At 38.3% G+C, this 20,714-nt stretch overlaps 2 protein-coding genes across 2 annotated transcripts in view; both read left to right on the top strand.

The window, feature by feature from the left end:
- The window catches only part of LOC124384658 (leucine-rich repeat flightless-interacting protein 1-like), a 468,068-nt gene that overhangs the window by 382,619 nt on the left and 64,735 nt on the right, over positions 1–20,714 (top strand). The window lies entirely within an intron of this gene.
- Positions 3,586–9,013, top strand: LOC124384583 (little elongation complex subunit 1-like). Its single transcript, XM_046847558.1, has 13 exons — positions 3,586–3,711; positions 4,220–4,340; positions 4,891–4,928; positions 5,047–5,129; positions 5,224–5,260; positions 5,346–5,396; positions 5,596–5,852; positions 6,082–6,250; positions 6,808–6,968; positions 7,200–7,390; positions 8,103–8,203; positions 8,298–8,396; positions 8,502–9,013. Exons 2-13 carry the CDS (start codon positions 4,264–4,266, stop codon positions 8,696–8,698), a joined length of 1,461 nt encoding a protein of 486 aa, XP_046703514.1. The 5' UTR covers positions 3,586–3,711; positions 4,220–4,263; the 3' UTR covers positions 8,699–9,013.

Here is a 20,714-nt window from a genome sequence, read left to right on the forward strand (position 1 = left end):
GTGTTATGGTCTACAAACACAAAACTGACTTAAACACAAAGTCATTTTTAAACACTATTTTATTAAAGTCAGAGCAGCACAAACTGAATACATCACAAGCATTTCTGAAATAAATAACAAAACAAGCTGAATAATATATTCACAATTAAACACTAAAGTGGCTTCTCCTGTTGTGTTGAGCTCTTAAACATGTTCTTTTCACAGCTGAAGTATGAAAACAGAACACAGGGTTAGCTTCTAGCTTCGTCGAGGCATGTAGATTCTGAAGGAGCTTAAGCAGATTGGAGTTGCTGTTTATCGCAGTAGATACGAGCTTCGAACCAGAAAGACACAGCTTACATTTGACATTTTTTGTCTTTATACTCAACTAAAGTGAAATAATGAGCATATTTCCACTTTGAGAAACTCGTCTTGCTCTCGCCTCGACTTGCCATTACAGACCTGAATAAACGGAGACACGCCCACAGCGCGTCTTCTTCGTGTTTACAGTGGTTCATCCACCAATCCTACAATGCGACGCTGCTGTAAGCTGGTTAGGCTGTAGTCTACACTTCAGCCCAAATTCATTCATTTATAAAAGTAACGGGTAACGCACCATACTGTAATGGTAATGGAGTTACTTTATTTTTACAGTATTGTTACAGTATTAGTTATTGTCAAAAGTAACACGTTACCGCACAACACTGTTTATTTGCATGTTTGTCACACTTTAATATTTCAGATCGTCAAACTAATTTAAATATTAGTAAAAGATACACAAGTGAACACGACATGCAGATTTTAAATAAAGGGGAAACAAAATCCAAAACTACATGGCCCCGTGTGAAAAAGTGTTTGCCCCCCTGTTAAAACTGTGCTAACTTTTTTGTTCACACATGGCAAAAACATGAAACAGTGACCTTCCCAGGAGTGGCCGGCTGACCAAAATTACCCCAAGAGCACAACGACGACTCATCCAAGAGATCACAAAAGACCCCATAACAACATCCAAAGAACTGCAGCCTCACAGTGTTCATGACTCCACCATGAGAAAGAGACGGCAAAAATGATCTACACGGCAGAGATCTAAGACTGAAACAGCTGCTGAGCAAAAAGAACATAAAGGCTAGTCTCAGTTTTGCCAGAAAACATCTTGATGATCCCCAAGACTTTTGGGAAAATACTCGAAAGTTTAACTTTTGTAAGGTGTGTGTCCCGTCACGCCTTGCGTAAAAGTAACACCGCATTTGAGAAAAAGAGCGTCATACCAACAGTGAAATATGGTGGTGGTAGTGTGATGGTCTGGGGCTGTTTTGCTGCTTCAGGACCTGGAAGACTTGCTGTAATAAATGGATCCATGAATTCTGCTGTTTACTAAAAAATGCTGAAGGAGAATCTGTTTGTGACTTCAAGCTGAAGTGAACTTGGGTTCTGCAGCAGGACAATGATCCAAAACACACCAGCAAGTCCACCTCTGAATGGCTGAGGACAGACAAAATGAAGACTGTAACAGACTCATCACAAGTTATCACAAACTCCTGATTGCAGTTGTTGCTGCTAAGGGCAGCCTAACCAATTATTAAGTTTAGTGGGCAATCACTTTTTCACACAGGGGCATGTAGTTTTGGATTTTGTTTTTCTCAATAATAAAAACTGCATGTTCAGTTGTGTTATTGTTACTAATATTTAAATGAGGTTGATGATCTGAAACATTAACATGTGACAAACATACAAAAAAATACAAAATCAGGGAATTGCAGTTGCTCCGTCGGCAAACATCATAGTCCACGGAGAGACTCCTGTCTGACCTCGTCCGTCCTCATGTGCCTCTGCATGCTTTATTATGCTCTTCATTAGCGTTAAAGACATCCGATTACTCCTCCAATCCTTTAGTTCTACAAAGCCTTAAAATCTGGAAACAATTTAGAAAACATTTTGATTTCCAGGCAGCATCAGGTCTGTCTCCTATATATAAAAACCCCTCCTTTCTACCCTCTATTTCGGACAGATCCTTTGCACTGTGGTTTAGAAGGGGCATTGTAAACATTAATGATCTTTTTCAGGAGAATACATTTGTCACTTTTTCCTACCTGTCAGAAAAATTCAACCTCCATAAAACTCATTTTTTCCGATATCTCCAAATTCGTGATTTTGTAAGGAACACATCCTCTCATTTCCTGCACCCACCTCCTAAACAAGAGATTGATCGAGTTTTAGAAACAAAACTTTGTAAGGGTACTGTCTCTAATATTTATAAAACTATTTTTTTATTCGTTGTTCATTCGGGCTCTTCATCGCTTTCTAAAATAAAGAGTAACTGGGAATCGGACCTTAATTATAATTTCACGGATGAGGAATGGTCTAAGGCTCTTGGTCGTGTACATTCCTCCTCTATATGCGCCCGTCATTCGTTAATCCAGTTTAAATTGTTGCATAGAGTGTATTGGACAAAGACCAAACTATCTAAAATTAACCCTGGTTTGGATCCAACTTGTGATCGGTGTCGGCGGCTCCGGCTACTCTTTATCATACTTTTTGGCTTTGCCCAGCCTTGACCTCTTTCTGGACATCAATTTTTAAATCAATCTCTGAACACTTCATTTTAGATATTAAACCTTGTCCCCTAATAGCATTATTTGGACTCAACCCCACAAATCCCTCCTTGTCCTCCTTACAATCAAACATGCTCGCCTTTTGTTTTATAGTAGCAAAGAGACTTATATTACTGAACTGGAAGAATCCTCACCCACCCAGTTCTTCTTATTAAATACATGACCTGTCTCAGTTTATTCAAATAGAAAAGATCAGATTTACATTACTTAGTATTACGGAAAAGTTTTACACCACCTGGCAACCAATCTTATCATATTTAAGAGAAAGAGAAAAATAAAATCCTGTTCTCTTTGTTTGGACTTCTTGAGCTCTTCCCCTTGTCCCTGACTTCTTGGTAGATGTAGAAAGAAGAAAGGAAAACATATATCCTATGAGAGTGTTAATGTACTTAGGTGCAAATCTTTTGGGGTGTTTTTTTTTGTTTGTTTGTTTTGTGTTGTGTTGTTCTTTCTGTTGTTATTTCCTTTTCTTTCTTTCTTTCTTTCTTTCTTTCTTTCTTTCTTTCTCCTGTTCTTGATGCTCACATTCATAATTGTGATTGTGGTATAACTTGTTGTTGGACTAAATTAACCACTGTTCCATTGTCTTTCTCACCTAAGTGTCTTTCTGTCTGAAGTGCATCAATAAAAAAAAAAAAAGAGTTGACCTCGTCCGTTAACCTGTCCAAAACTGAAAAGGGCTCAGAGCCGATCATTGATGCACTTCACTGCTGTCACACATGTCCTGCATCACCCTCACACATGTCCTGCATCACCGTCACATACTTCTCAGACACACCAGACTTCCTAATACAAAACCACGACTCCACTCTTGACCTTCTCTATATTCCTCCATCAACATTATCAAAGCAAATAATGATAGAATTGAGAATTGAAAATGTAAGATGAGATCAATTTCCATTAGTCCTCGTGTAATAGTGAATATTTAGTTAGATACCCTCAAGGTAAAGTATTTAACTGTAAACAAACCACATACTCTATATCTATTGTACAACACAGTGGCGTTGTAATGCAACGCGCACGAGGCGCAATAACACATGTGACGTCACAGTGCGCTGCGTGTTTAAAAGCCGGAACACCGCGCCGAACCGCGATTCATTTCAGAAGAAACACACTTGCGGTAAGTTTACAAGTTCATGTTCACGAACCTGATCTTAGGTTTCACCGATTTCATGAATGATCCGCGCTAGCCACGCGTTAGTCACGTGTGCACTCACAACTTCCGGGAAGCACGATCTAGCTAGCATGAAACATATCAATAAACTTCCAACATCGTCATAATATGTAACACCATTACTACATTATTCTCACAAATACCTTTAAAGGCTGTAAGCAGTTGAGTAAACACGTCCCATCGTCATTCATAAAAACCGAACCGGCAAAACTTCATTCTGGAGCTGAGCGGGCGTGCGCCACGCCCCCAGACCACGCCCCATCCAAACACCACGCCCCCTTTTCATGAAAACCTACACATCATTATATTTCTAATAGTCACCTTGTGGATAATCTGCACACAAAAAAAGGAGAAAATACACTTTAGAAACACTGAGCATGATCGTACATGTGATTGTCATAAAAAATTAAAATACTGGAGGATTTGTGATTAAAACTGTTTTCTGTTTTTCCAGATTCATCAAACTCTAGAAGTAAAAACTAGAAAAGATCTACAGAAATGGAAAAGACACGCACAAGCCAGTCGGAGCTTCAGCCTTTGAAGACTCTAAAGATGCAGAATATCAGAACTCACAAGTATGTTTTTTTTTGTTGTTGTTGTTGCTGTTTATATTTTATCCCAAAACTCAGTTGAATTCTCTATTCTGATTGGCTCGAAGCGCTTATTTTAACACACATCATTTTATAGTAAACATCGTACACAGAGAATGAAGGAAGGGGTAGCACAGTGGTTAAAATGGTTGGAAGTCTAATCAGAAGGCCGTGAGTTCAAATTCCGCATCGATGGGCCCTTGAGCGAGGCCCTCAACTTCTCAATTGTTTAAATGAGATAATTGTTGCTCTAGATTCTGTAGGTATTCTGTAATTGTATGCTACACACATATAACCTAGGGAATTGTTTGTTTACTTAATTTTTTTCCTTTTTTTAATCAAAATGCTTATATTGAAACTAATATCTAATAATGTGTTCATAATAATAATAATAATAATAATAATAATAATAATTTTAGTAACAGTGTAACACTAACTATAACAATTATTTTGTGTCATTTTCAATGGGAAAAAAAATTGCAGCTTTAATATAATAATATAAAAATATATTTAATTCTTTTCTTCTTTCCTACAGAAATGACAGTGTTGAAAAACAGCTTTTGGAACTTAAAGGTGTGTAAGAAAGTACAAGTTGATTATTACTGCATGATTCAGTTTTATTAAAATAAACATATAATGTGATAATGTGATCTGAGCACCTTTTCATTTCATTTTTGAAATTATTTCACAGAAGCGAACACCAAACAAAATCTTGAAATCCATGTCCTGAAATGCAAAATCAGCAGCTTTGAGAAAAGCTTTTGCTTAATGGAGGTACTTTCTTTTTTCATTTTTAAATGCAGACATCATTGAACTTTTAGTGAGAATTGTGACTAAATAAAACTGTAATTGTTTTGATCCTCAACAGGAAAAACTCTTCAAACAGGGAAATGAGTTGAACAAAGGTAACACTGAAATCTCTCTGAGTTTCTGTAGATGTTGATGTAGAAGGTATTTGCTTTGACTGTAATAAATTGTTTGTCATTACAGAGAAAAAGTGCTCCTCCACGCAGACTGAGAACGAGCAGGAAGCTGACAAAGGTATTTAGATGTGACATGTTATAAACTATTTTCTAGAGGAGATACAGATTTATATAAACATGTGCTAAAGCTATTTGTACATTTCCCTCAAATGATCAGATGATCAGATTGAAAGTTATATTCATTATGCAGAAATCAAACACGCAGCTTTGTTTTATTGTTTATTTTATTGTGCATATTTTATTTAATATTCATACAGACCCAAAGCCCACAGCAAAGAGAACTGGATCAGACATGTCACCACCCAGGAAAGCTCAAAAGCCTCGACTTGATGCTGCTTCACCTGATCCTACAAACACAACACACACAACACAATCTCTCCTGTACAGTGCATTAGAAACACTACAAAAGTCCTGTTCTGATACAGACAGGATTCATGCACTTACAGGAACAAGTGAACTTCCAGTTCTGAGAGATGAAGAGAAACACGTCATTTCTGTGTTTTGTGCAAACGAGGTCAGTTCAGTGCATGCGATTTAAACACTTTATTCTTTAGCTGTGGATTTGAGTTTCTCATATTTCAAAGTCGATCTATAATTCACTGGTCCTGATGTTCTTAAATTGAACAGTAGATATGATTGATCGAATATTGAATCTAGATTTTGGTTTATACAATATCTAGTGGTTTTCCTGAACCCGGTCTTGTTGTACATATCGAATGATCGTTTTCTTCCGTCTCATTTAGTGCTTAGTAGAGACGTTTCTCTCTGTGATTTTGAAGAAGATCAAGGCAGAGAGAGGGTTTATGGGACATGATCTCCTGCAGTCTCTCTGTAGGGTTTATGTAGGCGTGTGTCAACAGAGAGGAGACTCTCACAAAGCACATGGTCTCGCCTACAGACTCCTTAAAGAAGGTGAGATTATACTGATATTTCATTACTTATCTACTAAAAATGGACACTGATACAGAGATGACAATTGTGTCTTGTATTTGGTGATGTACAGTGGATGTAAAAAGTCCACACACCCTTATGAAATTGCAGGGTATAAAAATATAAAGATGTAAACGTAAATGTCAGATTTATTACATCCTTAATTTGATCTAACACTAAACAATAAATAAAAATTTTAAAAAATTCATAGGTTTTTTTTGTTCACAATGGGTTCTGGGCTCTGGCTGGAACATTCCAGAACTTTAATTATCCTTTCCTGAAGCCATGTCTTTGGTAAATTCGATGTGTGAATTTCCTCAGCATTTTGACCAGCAGCCTCAAAGCATTATGTCACCCCCACCATGCTTTACAGACATTATGGTGTTTTTCCACAGGGTTTTGGGTGACTGAATAAATATTTTGTCTCCATCTTGAATTTCCAAAAACCTGCAATTTCATACGGGCGTGTTGACGTTTTCTATGCAACGTCTTTCTTTTTATACAGTGTATTTACGTCCTGTTGTCTTGTTGCTTTGCAGACTTTCTTGAAGCCCCCCAAGTGATTATGGGCATGGTGACAGCATGGCCAAGTATTTTATCCCATGACAGCTCTTTATGCCGAGCGATTCACATAGTGAGCAACCGGAAAGCAAGAGGAAAGATATTTCACTTCCTCAACAAGTATCTGCCCTGGAATGAGGTAAGAAGCAGATCCTCAGTGTTCCTCTCAGTGGCATTGTCTTTTTTTCAATTGGACTTTATCATGTATTTTACTGCCTTCTTATTCTAACTTTGATTTCCAAGTATCAGTGTAATCTAGTGGGACAAATTCCTTATAAATTCATGTTGTCACTACAATATTGTAACTATTGCTTTATTGCACAGCGAGTTTAAGAAAAGATTATATTTTCTATATTGTATTTTCTCCCAGGAGCCTCCAGGAAACATCCACAATGCTATCACCAGCACCCTAAAGTCTTTTCTGGAAGACAGCAGTCTGAGGTTCCTGGAGAACAGCTGGTATGGTTTTAATCTCTGCCCTGCTACCTGGAACTACATCTTCAGCCTGGATCTTCTGTGTGCACAACTGGGCTGGACTTGGACCATTACCAATATTATATGGTACTGAATGCAAAACATCTTCAACATATTTCATTCTCAGCTTTTAATACTTGAACTTTTGGTTTAGAAATGACCGATTATTTTTCTATAACATCAGTGCTGAGAGGATTTCAGCTGTAAAGTTATTATTTAGGCGCCATTTTTATATCTTATCTTTAATACAATAAGATCTCACAGGGAAAAATTGGGTAATTGTTGATATGGTGATGTTTCTGTGAGGAAATGTTTATTGTGCATTTATAAATGAAGTTTCCAGGATCAGTGTTCAGACAGTCAGAGAGAATTCTGTAACTTTAGCTGTAAGTATTTCACCATGAGAGGGTCTTTTTTCAGGAAGTGGTAGCTCAGTGGTGAAGGCTCTGGATTACTGATCGGAAGGTCGGGGGTTCAAGCCCCAGGATCACCAAGTACCACTCTTAGGCCCTTGAGCAAGACCCTTAATTTTCTGTGCTCCAGGGGTGCTGTAGTCATGGCTGATCCAGTGCTCTGCCCCCGGCTTTCTCAGTGGTGTAAAGTACATTATAAAGCATCATTACCTGTAGGACCTAGTTCTCATTCCTGACTTTTTCCATTAAGGGTCAAAGTTCTAGTGGTTGTTTGCAAGTTCCCATTTTTGTATAAACTCATAATTGATCGTAAAACCACAATGGCTGCTCCAATACCACTACAAAGACCCTCAACATATTCATTTCTCCTCTTTTTTATTTACTAGGAAGGATCTTTGGCTGATCCTGAACACTTGGCTGAGGCAAGCAAGAACAGAGCAAACACCGTTCCGAGACGTCTGTGTAGCAGCAGTTTTCAGGCTACTTGGTAAGTTTACTGTCAATCCTGTTTCAGAGCATCATCTCACATTATTCCTGGATTCTTCATCTTTTCACTCGTGGTTTTTGTCCTTCTCAAACAGGGCGACTTGGTCAACTAGGACTTAAGGAGAACATGCTAACGTCACTCGAAAACCTGGCAAGAAGCATCAATCAGTTTGGAATGCGAAGCTTCTCAAAAGGTATTTCTGAAGCATCAAATGTTTTTATCGATCTTGATTTTTATTCTCTGATTTTTAGTTTTGTGCTTCAGCAGACCCTAATTTTGTATTGGATGTTGTGTGCAGGTATGCCATGGGAAGTGCAGCTCTCAGTCATCTATGCCATTCATGATCTGGCACCCAGCAACCCTGAAGCAGCTCTGAAGACTTTGGAATCATGGAAGAAAAACAGCACACGGCGCATTCCCTCAGCCGTCAATAAATGCATTACGCAAATCAGCTTCCTTTGTCGTCAGACCGAGTCACAAAGATCACAGCGGTGATTTATCTCTTACATGAATAAAAAAAAAAGATCTCTTACATGAACTTTGTACATGAATAAATGTCTAGTAATCTATATTTATGTATAGAGCCATACAGCATTCAGTTTATTATAGTTTACATCTATGTGTAAAAAGTCTGCATACTATAGACTTCCTGACAGGAAGCAGTTATTTATGGATTTTATTACTTTACATTTTACGGTGATAAAAAAATAATTTATATGCTGAGGGATAAAGTCTTATGACGTCTCTTTTTTATTTATATTTGACATTTTATATTTGTAGATCATTTTTCTGGTCATTCTTACTCTTTATGGGTTAATTATACATTTATTTTTGCAGTTTTTGTATTTCTTTAGTATTTCATTGTGACACTGTCTGGTCTTTAATGCTTTATACCAGAAAATTGAGACGCATATTTTTATGATATGTATTTTTCTTTTTTTGTTTAATGTCTTATTTGCTACATTTTTGATGTAGTAATGAATTTTTTATTATTAATTACAAATTTGTTTTATCTGTACATTATTATAAATACTTTTTAAAAGCTTTCCCAAATGTCTTTTATTTTTATTTTTTCATACACAGCTTTTATAGAACAACACAACAGACATTGTCACAAAGAAATACTAATAAAATACGTAAAGTACAAATATAAATGTGTAATTTAATTAAATGTAAAAGAGCAAAAATGTACACACAAATTATCTACAGATATAAAAAGAGTAAATTAAGTTTACTCTTAGAATATATAATAATAATAATAATAATAATAATAATAATAATGTGTTTGTGATTCAGATTAAATAATGGCATATGAATTAGGATATGCAAATGAGCTGTGATGTCATAAGACTTCTGATTTTTTTTTTTTCATTACACAACAGATGACACAGGAGAAGAATTTTTGCACAAAATCTTTGCTGTTGAGAAATGTATCTAGTTCAGTTTATGATATAATGATAATAAATATAATAATAATGAATAAGAGGGTGCATAAAGTTCACCCATGTAGACTCAGGTCAGCTTCAGCTATCAGTTGTAGAATCTAGTATTATATAATATCATTTAGCAATATGCTTCAGAGAACATATAACATCGCTTATATTAGTTTAAATCCAAGCTTATAACCATTACTCAGCATTATTATAGTATATTAGTCAGAGGAAGACTGTGGTGTGAGATTCAGGGAAGAGGTCAGACAGGGGCTCAGTGGTGGTGAAGAGGTGCTGGATGATTGTGGAACTACTGCAGAAGTGATAAGGGAGACAGTTAGAAAGGTACTTGATGTGACATCTGGAAATGGAAAGGAGGAAAAAGAGACGTGGTGGTGGAATGAGGAAGTGCAGGAGAGCAGAAGGAGAAAGAGGTGGGAGACACAGAATTGGGATCGACAAAGTGATGAAAAAGGTAGACAGGAGTACAAGGAGATGCAGCAGCAGGTGAAGAGGGATGTGGTGAAAGCCAAGGAAAAGGCATATGAGGAGCTGTAGGAGAAGTTGGACACTAAGGCAGAGGTGGCAAAAGTACACACATCCATTACTTAAGTAGAAGTACAGATACTCATGTTTTAAAATACTCTGGTAAAAGTTGAAGTACTGATTATACCTTTTTACTTAAGTGAAAGTAAAGAAGACTTGGCTCTGACATGTACTTCAGTAAAAAGTAGTTATTACTTCTACCTGTTTTAGCCGTTAACTGGACCTCACATCATATTAATAGATAGATAGATAGATGATAGATAGATAGATAGATAGATGATAGATAGATAGATAGATAGATAGATAGATAGATAGATAGATAGATAGATAGATAGATAGATAGATAGATAGATAGATAGATAGAACTTTATTGTCATTGCATAGTACAGGTACACAGCAACGAAATGCAGTTTGGCATCTACCAGAAGTGCAAAAAGTAGCAATCATGCAAATAATAAAGATAAATATGTATCATATGTACAGCATGTGATATATATGTAAGCATATGTACAGTGATTAAATATAAAGGCTATAACAGTGCAGAGACGTGTGGACATCATTAAGAGTCTTTGCTATGTTTCCACACGGACAGTTAATGAGGTGATACCGGAGAAACTGCACCTCTTCAAGTCAAGAAGCTTTTATATATATAATCATAGACATTTTACAGATTTGAATGATGTATTTTAAGTTCGTGTCACCATTATGAGGGAAAAACCCACAAAACGCCCCCCAGAGGGTAAATTGTGTAAAACATGGCAGATTTGGTGTTTGATTTGAGACTCAGAAATAAAACAAAAGTTTACTGATAAAAATTATATTTCGGTGAAGTTTATTTATTTATTTTATATCTAAGTAAAGAAGGGACGTCGTGAATAAGTGTATGTTTTGATGGAGGTTTTAATTTTGCCTCTTTTATATTTATTTATTTATTTATTTATTTATTTATTTATTTATGTATTTACATTTTTTTTATAAAAACGGTAAAAACAGAATTAATAGGCCGTTAATAACATTTAGTGCCGTTTAAAATAATTAGAATTTTGACAGCCAAATATATATATATATATTTATATATATATATTAATACAAAACGAATTAAAAATGTTGTTACCTAATGAATGTATCCAGACTGAAGATCCACATATAGAACACAAGCAGAGAAAAGATGATGATGATCAGGAATGTGTCTGTTTTCTTAGTCATGTTCTCATCACTGACTCCCTCTGTCTCATCCACCATAACCCCAAACTTCTTACTGCTGATTCTTATCTTTGTAAAGAGTGAGAGTCAGGACTTTATACACCAGTGGATTGAAAAAGACGCACAGTAACAGGAAATCGGTTGTTCGGCTGAAATCGACGCAGTGAAAATAAAGAATATATTTCACCAAATCAATGGATTAAAACTAAAGTAATAAGCCGGTTTTGAAACTGTAAGAAGTAAAAAGTACAGATATTTGTGTAAAAATGAGTAAAAGTAAAACGTTGTCTGAAAAATAAATAGTGGAGTAAAATACTGATACCAGAAAAATCTACTTAAGTACAGTAACGAAGTATTTGTACTCCGTTACTTCCCACCTCTGCCAATGACCGACACAACTATTGGAGGAGGTTCAGGATCCAGGATTGTGGTGTTAATAAATAAATCCAGGCAGTTCCATGGAAGTTCCCAATAACACAGTCCACACACAGTCTTGATAAACCCTCTTCAGCTACATGTGTAACGCCCACATTCCTCATTATTCTCTAAAAAGTAGCATGTAATTCTTTTATGACCGCTTTATGACCCTTTGTCTCGTCCACAACTTCATCTCTTGGCTGTCTGTTTTTCTGACACATTTATTACTCTTGATAAATCAGCCTTCAAGAATAAGAGATGTTGTGCTCATTACTGCTTCATTACTGCTGATTCTAATCACACATTCAGCACTTCCTTATATACCGACCATAATCACAGTGTTAATGATCAGTGTAATTACTGTAAACATATAAATGCTGTGGTGACCCCCGTGTGTAATGCTGCATGATGGCACTGCTGGATTTGTAAGATTTGATTGGTGAATACGGGTGCAGTCGTTGAAATACTTGATTGTGTGGGTTTTGGAAGAATAAAATCATTTGTGAGACTTGTGCAAAATGGTCACAAACACACTAAATGTACCCTAAAAGTTTTAAATCTGTAAATATAAAAATGATCAAAAGATGAGACGATCTACAAGCTACAGAAAATCACTCTGCTTCATACTATTGACTATAAGTCTCATCAAATTATCAATCTCATGATCTGCTCTCTTCTTCTCTTCTATACAGAGATTCAGGGAATCCTGGAGCTTTCTGGTAGATTGGAGGTGTAAGGTGTTCATCTCCTCCAAGTCTCTTTTGGCCTTCTCTCTTTCGTCCTCCCATTCCTCTGTCTCATTTAACAAAGTGGCCTCCAGCTGAGCAACATGTTCCTCCAGCCGCTCTCTGTCTCTCATCAAATGATCTCTCTTGCTCTGCACTATTCTTCTCTTCTTCACAATGATTCAGAGAATCCTGGAGCGCTCTGATGGTTTGGAGCTGTAAGATGTTCTTTTCCTCCATGTCTAGTTTGGCCTTCACTCTTTCATCCTCCCATTTTTTTTCCTCAATTTCCAAAGTGGCCTCCAGCTGAGCAACACGTTCCTCCAGTCGTTCTCTGTCTCTCATCAAATGATCTCTCATGCTCTCCACTATTCTTCACTTTCTCAAAGTGATGCTGGAAAGGTTCGAGCTTCATGGTGTTCTGTTCCAAAGTGGCCTCCAGCTGAGCAACACGTTCCTCCAGTCGTTCTCTGTCTCTCATCAAATGATCTCTCATGCTCTGCACTATTCTTCACTTTCTCAAAGTGATGCTGCAAAGGTTCGAGCTTCATGGTGTTCTGTTCCAAAGTGGCCTCCAGCTGAGCAACATGTTCCTCCAGCCGCTCTCTGTCTCTCATCAAATGATCTCTCTCTTGCTCTGCACTATTCTTCTCTTCTTCACAATGATTCAGAGTATCCTGGAGTGCTCTGATGGTTTGGAGCTGTAAGATGTTCTTTTCCTCCATGTCTAGTTTGGCCTTCACTCTTTCATCCTCCCATTTTTTCCTCAATTTCCAAAGTGGCCTCAAGCTGAGCAACATGTTCCTCCAGCCGCTCTCTGTCTCTCATCAAATGATCTCTCATGCTCTCCACTATTCTTCACTTTCTCAAAGTGATGCTGCAAAGGTTCGAGCTTCATGGTGTTCTGTTCCAAAGTGGCCTCCAGCTGAGCAACACGTTCCTCCAGTCGTTCTCTGTCTCTCATCAAATGATCTCTCATGCTCTGCACTATTCTTCACTTTCTCAAAGTGATGCTGCAAAGGTTCGAGCTTCATGGTGTTCTGTTCCAAAGTGGCCTCCAGCTGAGCAACACGTTCCTCCAGTCGTTCTCTGTCTCTCATCAAATGATCTCTCATGCTCTGCACTATTCTTCTCTTCTTCACAATGATTCAGAGTATCCTGGAGCGCTCTGATGGTTTGGAGCTGTAAGATGTTATTTTCCTCCATGTCTAGTTTGGCCTTCACTCTTTCATCCTCCCATTTTTTTTTCTCAATTTCCAAAGTGGCCTCCAGCTGAGTAACACGTTCCTCCAGTCGTTCTCTGTCTCTCATCAAATGATCTCTCATGCTCTGCACTATTCTTCTCTTCTTCACAATGATTCAGAGTATCCTGGAGCTCCATGGTGGTCTGTTCCAAAGTGGCCTCAAGCTGAGCAACATGTTCCTCTAGTTGTTTTGTTTTCTCACCCAGCTCTGGAGGTGTGTGGAGTTTCTCTCTTTTATGTCTGGTTCCCGGTGCCTTTGCTCAGAAGCCAAAGTAGCCTCCAGCTCCTGCACCATCTGTACCAGAATGTTGTTCTGTTCTTTCTCTATTGCGCTTTTCTTCATCATCAGATTGATAAATGCATCAAACTCTGTTACTACTTTCTCCATGTGTTCCAGCTTCTCCTTCTTTTCAGCAATCTGCTTAGATTTCGTCTCTGAGAAATGAGAAACAAAGACACGTTCTGACTTATAAAGACGTGTCCTACTGTGATGTCACACAAACACGCCCCGAGATCCTTCTGTGACGTCACCCCCTCTCTCTTTCTCAGATTACATATTATTACTCAGAAATAGAGCATTTCTCACACAGATAATGTGGTGATAAAAATAAATAAGATGTTCTTTATGTGTAAGTTTGTCTCTGATGAACAAGCCGGTGGCGAATGTGGCGAGAAAAAACTCCCCGAGACGGCATAAGGAAGAAACCTTAAGAGGAACCAGACTCAAGAGGGAACCCGTCCTCATCTGGGTTTCACTGAATGTCCATTTATTACAGCTAAATGATGTTGAGGTGAAGTGATGATCAGATACAAACTGTAGTCCTGAGTCAGTGTAGCAGACTGTTAACATAAACTACAGTCCAAATCCCAACCCTCAAAGCTCCTGTTCTTACTCTGTTTTGTTTCTGCATGGACTATTTCAGCCTGGTGGTCGTAAGTTTTTGGACACTTTGTTTTGGTGTTTTTTCCTACCAGGACATTGTATTTTACCTGATAGTAGTAGTGCACATGTTTGATCTAAAATAATGAAAGTGATGAGACGGAACTCTTTGTACAAATAATCACACACACACACACACACACACACACACACACACACAGTGTATATGAATATATAGGTGCTCTAATAAAGTGTTTGTAATACATGAACACAATTAGTATCATTGTACACACAGTAACATGGTCATTTTTAAACATATGCACAGAGTCGTTAAAGACTCCTAATATAAATAATACAAAATTACTGTAACATATAAATATCGAAAAATGGCCCTGAATCCTGTATGTACTGTAGATGTTTTGTTTGAAGTGTTGTGATCATGAAGATGAAATCCTGCAGGTTATTTGGGTTTGTACTGAGTGATAGTTGTTTCATAAACACCTTCTTATAAAATCCAACTCAAATGTTAAATAAAAATTCACTCTAAATTTGTAATCAGCGGCGTCTCACCATCACATTCCACTACGGGAGCGCAGGAGGAGGAGATGCCCGACTGCATGGAATACAGGAGAACATCAAATCCCCTACCATTAGATAACTGCAGAACACAGTGTAAATAACGACATATTTTCCTTCAATAAATCTGGAAATGCAGCCATTACGCTCTCACACAGTCGTTACTCTCTTTATGTTCTCATTTTCAGTCCTAACTATAATGATGTTCATGACAAAACTGGCATGAAGAAACGTGTTCACATGTCACATTTTCATCTTCAAATTGTATCACTGGTGATGATGCCACTAATTCATGCTGATTTTGCCAAGGTGTTAATGATCAGTGTAATTACTGTAAACATATAAATGCTGTGGTGACCCCCGTGTGTAATGCTGCATGATGGCACTGCTGGATTTGTAAGATTTGATTGGTGAATACGGGTGCAGTCGTTGAAATACTTGATTGTGTGGGTTTTGGAAGAATAAAATCATTTGTGAGACTTGTGCAAAATGGTCACAAACACACTAAATGTACCCTAAAAGTTTTAAATCTGTAAATATAAAAATGATCAAAAGATGAGACGATCTACAAGCTACAGAAAATCACACTGCTTTATACTATTGACTATAAATCTCATCAAATTATCAATCTCATGATCTGCTCTCTTCTTCTCTTCTATACAGAGATTCAGGGAATCCTGGAGCTTTCTGGTAGATTGGAGGTGTAAGGTGTTCATCTCCTCCAAGTCTCTTTTGGCCTTCTCTCTTTCGTCCTCCCATTCCTCTGTCTCATTTAACAAAGTGGCCTCCAGCTGAGCAACACGTTCCTCCAGTCGTTCTCTGTCTCTCATCAAATGATCTCTCATGCTCTGCACTATTCTTCTCTTCTTCACAATGATTCAGAGTATCCTGGAGCTCCATGGTGGTCTGTTCCAAAGTGACCTCAAGCTGAGCAACATGTTCCTCCAGCCGCTCTCTGTCTCTCATCAAATGATCTCTCTCTTGCTCTGCACTATTCTTCTCTTCTTCACAATGATTCAGAGTATCCTGGAGCTCCATGGTGGTCTGTTCCAAAGTGGCCTCAAGCTGAGCAACATGTTCCTCCAGCCGCTCTCTGTCTCTCATCAAATGATCTCTCATGCTCTGCACTATTCTTCACTTTCTCAAAGTGATGCTGCAAAGGTTCGAGCTTCATGGTGTTCTGTTCCAAAGTGGCCTCAAGCTGAGCAACATGTTCCTCCAGCCGCTCTCTGTCTCTCATCAAATGATCTCTCTCTTGCTCTGCACTATTCTTCTCTTCTTCACAATGATTCAGAGTATCCTGGAGCTCCATGGTGGTCTGTTCCAAAGTGGCCTCAAGCTGAGCAACATGTTCCTCTAGTTGTTTTGTTTTCTCACCCAGCTCTGGAGGTGTGTGGAGTTTCTCTCTTTTATGTCTGGTTCCCGGTGCCTTTGCTCAGAAGCCAAAGTAGCCTCCAGCTCCTGCACCATCTGTACCAGAATGTTGTTCTGTTCTTTCTCTATTGCGCTTTTCTTCATCATCAGATTGATAAATGCATCAAACTCTGTTACTACTTTCTCCATGTGTTCCAGCTTCTCCTTCTTTTCAGCAATCTGCTTAGATTTCGTCTCTGAGAAATGAGAAACAAAGACACGTTCTGACTTATAAAGACGTGTCCTACTGTGATGTCACACAAACACGCCCCGAGATCCTTCTGTGACGTCACCCCCTCTCTCTTTCTCAGATTACATATTATTACTCAGAAATAGAGCATTTCTCACACAGATAATGTGGTGATAAAAATAAATATGATGTTCTTTATGTGTAAGTTTGTCTCTGATGAACAAGCCGGTGGCGACTGCGGCAAGAAAAAACTCTCTGAGACGGCATAAGGAAGAAAGCTTGAGAGGAACCAGACTTAAGAGGGAACCCGTCCTCATCTGGGTTTCACTGAATGTCCATTTATTACAGCTAAATGATGTTGAGGTGAAGTGATGATCAGATACAAACTGTAGTCCTGAGTCAGTGTAGCAGACTGTTAACATAAACTACAGTCCAAATCCCAACCCTCAAAGCTCCTGTTCTTACTCTGTTTTGTTTCTGCGTGGACTATTTCAGCCTGGGGGTCGTAAGTTTTTGGACACTTTGTTTTGGTGTTTTTTTCCTACCAGGACATTGTATTTGACCTGATAGTAGTAGTGCACATGTTTGATCTAAAATAATGAAAGTGATGAGACGGAACTCTTTGTACAAATAATCACACACACACACACACACACACACACACACACACACACACACACACAGTGTATATGAATATATAGGTGCTCTAATAAAGTGTTTGTAATACATGAACACAATTAGTATCATTGTACACACAGTAACATGGTCATTTTTAAACATATGCACAGAGTCGTTAAAGACTCCTAATATAAATAATACAAAATTACTGTAACATATAAATATCGAAAAATGGCCCTGAATCCTGTATGTACTGTAGATGTTTTGTTTGAAGTGTTGTGATCATGAAGATGAAATCCTGCAGGTTATTTGGGTTTGTACTGAGTGATAGTTGTTTCATAAACACCTTCTTATAAAATCCAACTCAAATGTTAAATAAAAATTCACTCTAAATTTGTAATCAGCGGCGTCTCACCATCACATTCCACTACGGGAGCGCAGGAGGAGGAGATGCCCGACTGCATGGAATACAGGAGAACATCAAATCCCCTACCATTAGATAACTGCAGAACACAGTGTAAATAACGACATATTTTCCTTCAATAAATCTGGAAATGCAGCCATTACGCTCTCACACAGTCGTTACTCTCTTTATGTTCTCATTTTCAGTCCTAACTATAATGATGTTCATGACAAAACTGGCATGAAGAAACGTGTTCACATGTCACATTTTCATCTTCAAATTGTATCACTGGTGATGATGCCACTAATTCATGCTGATTTTGCCAAGGTGTTAATGATCAGTGTAATTACTGTAAACATATAAATGCTGTGGTGACCCCCGTGTGTAATGCTGCATGATGGCACTGCTGGAGGATTACACCAATGGAAGATTAAGGAGAGAAAGAGTCTCCAGGGACCATGATGATTTCTCGGCCCATGATGATGACTGAATAATAAGCTGATTTAGATTCCTACAGCTGTGCTCCTGGATCTATGTGATCTATGCAGCTGCAGGATGTGATGACTGGCTTCTTGGTGACTTTAACAATATGTAGAAATTGTAAACATTGTCCTGATGTAGTCTATAATATGACAGGTGACAGAGGCTTCACCCCTCAGACGCTCCTCACCTCCAGAAATGCAGATGTGGAGCTCTGGATGTCTCAGGTGGAAGACTTCTATACCACCCGGAAAAAGTGTGTAAGATTATCAGGGTGTGTGGTGTTTTGCACAATGTGGCACTGAGGACCAGTTTCCTCTCCTCCTGACCTCCCTCCCCTCAGCATTATGACCCCGAGCCACAGCCCCTGCCCCACAAGAGGATATAAACTAAGTGGAAGAATCCATGAGGAGGTCATACGCGTTTGTAAGGAAGACAAAAATAATGGTTGTTATTAGTGTTTATTGTGACTCTTTGTAGTAAAAGATTAAAATCAAGATTTAAAAAAAGATTAAAAAAAAGATTTGACAAGACAGAAATAAAAAATGATCAAAAGACGAGACGATCTACAAGATACAATAGCTTTACACTCAGCTTTATACTATTGACTATAAGTGTAAAACTATCATAAATAGCCATAAGAGAAACAGAAAGAGGAAAAGGCATGTTCAGACTCTCTGTTTCTCTTGTCGTCTTCTTTTTTTTCTATTTCTCCTTTTCTTTTGAATGTTTTCTTGTCTCAGCTGAGCAACAATTTCCTCCCATCGCTCTCGGACTCTCATATAATGATCTGTTTTATTCTCTGAAGTCTTCTTTTCTTCCTCACAGAGATTCTGGGTATCCTGGAGCCCCCTGTTGGTCTGAAGCTGTAAGTTGTTCCTCTCCTCTATGTCAAGTTTAGTTTTCTCTCTTTCATCCTCCTGTTTTTCTTTAAAATCCAACGTGGGCTCAAACTGAGCAACACATTCCTCCAGTCGCTCTTTCTCTCTGATCAAATGATCTCTCCTGCTCTGCACTATTTTTATTTTCTCACAGTGATTCTGAGTATCCTGGAGCTCCATGGTGGTCTGTTCCAAAGTGACCTCAAGCTGAGCAACACGTTCCTCCAGTTGTTTTTGTTCTCTCTTCCAGCTCTCTCTCTCACAGTCTACAGTTTTCTCCAGTTCCTCATGGATTTTCAGGAAGACTGGAGCTCCATGGTGGTCTGTTCCAAAGTGACCTCAAGCTGAGCAACATGTTTCTCCACTTTCGTTTGTTCTCTTGTCCAGCTCTCTCTCTCACAGTCTACAGTTTTCTCCAGTTCCTCATTGATTTTCAAGGAAGACTGTAGCTTCATGGTGGTCTGCTCCAAAATAAACTCAAGCTGAGCAACACGTTCCTCCAGTTGTTTTTGTTCTCTCGCCCAGCTCTGGCTTCTCTCAGTTATGTCCTGTTCCTGCTGCTTTCGCTCAGAAGCCAAAGTAGCCTCCAGCTTTTGCACCGTCTGTAGCAGAATGGCTTTCTCTTCTTTCTCTTCTGTTATCTTCTCTATTATTAGAAGAGAAAATGCATCCAAGTCTTTCACTACTTTCTCCATGTGTTCCAGCTTCTCCTTCATTTCAGCAATCTGCTTAGTTTTCTTTGTTCTTCTGGTTTGAAAAAACTCTCTCAACCTTCTGAAGAGCTCCATGTTTATGCCTCTTTACTCACAAGCAAAAATCTCGGAAATGAGAGAAACAGAGACGCGTTTCCAATTATAGACGTTGCCTTACTGTGACGTCACAGGCAGATGCCCGCCCTCCGTCTGTGACGTAACCCGGTCTCTTTAACCTGACACTATGCGCATGCGCACATTACAGAGGTAAAGAGCGGATAAAATATCATGTCTTCACAGCTTTTCTGTTGTTCCTGAGAGAAGAGCGATATTACAGTCATAAATAAGATAAAAACGGCTGTAAACTGTGTATAAAGCGAGTGAATCCGAGTTGAGAACCGGAAGTTGACCGGAGTGACTCTATGAATGTTGCAGAATCATAAATGACCAGTAGGTGGCAGTGTGATGTGTATTAGAGCTCACTGTCACAGCAGGTAATTAGAAGTAGTGGAGCTCTAATGACGTCATTAATAGCGAGGACAAGACACACAGCAGTTTGGGATTCTTTTATTGACTTTATTGATGAATTGATTTGGAGTATGATTGTGTTTCTGATCAAAGTAAGTTCATGTGTATGGAGTAAAAACAACCTGTACATTTCTCACTTCCAGACAGTATTATGAGATGTTCATCTGCTGGAAGTTCATGTTTAATGCTGCATGTTTTATAGGATTTATGAGCTGGAATAAATGTCCAAACATCTTAAATCAACACTGAGTGATTTTTTTGGTAGATATTAGATCTTTTTACATA

This window comes from Silurus meridionalis, chromosome 4 (assembly GCF_014805685.1).
Source record: "Silurus meridionalis isolate SWU-2019-XX chromosome 4, ASM1480568v1, whole genome shotgun sequence".
Taxonomy (NCBI): Eukaryota; Metazoa; Chordata; class Actinopteri; order Siluriformes; family Siluridae; genus Silurus; species Silurus meridionalis.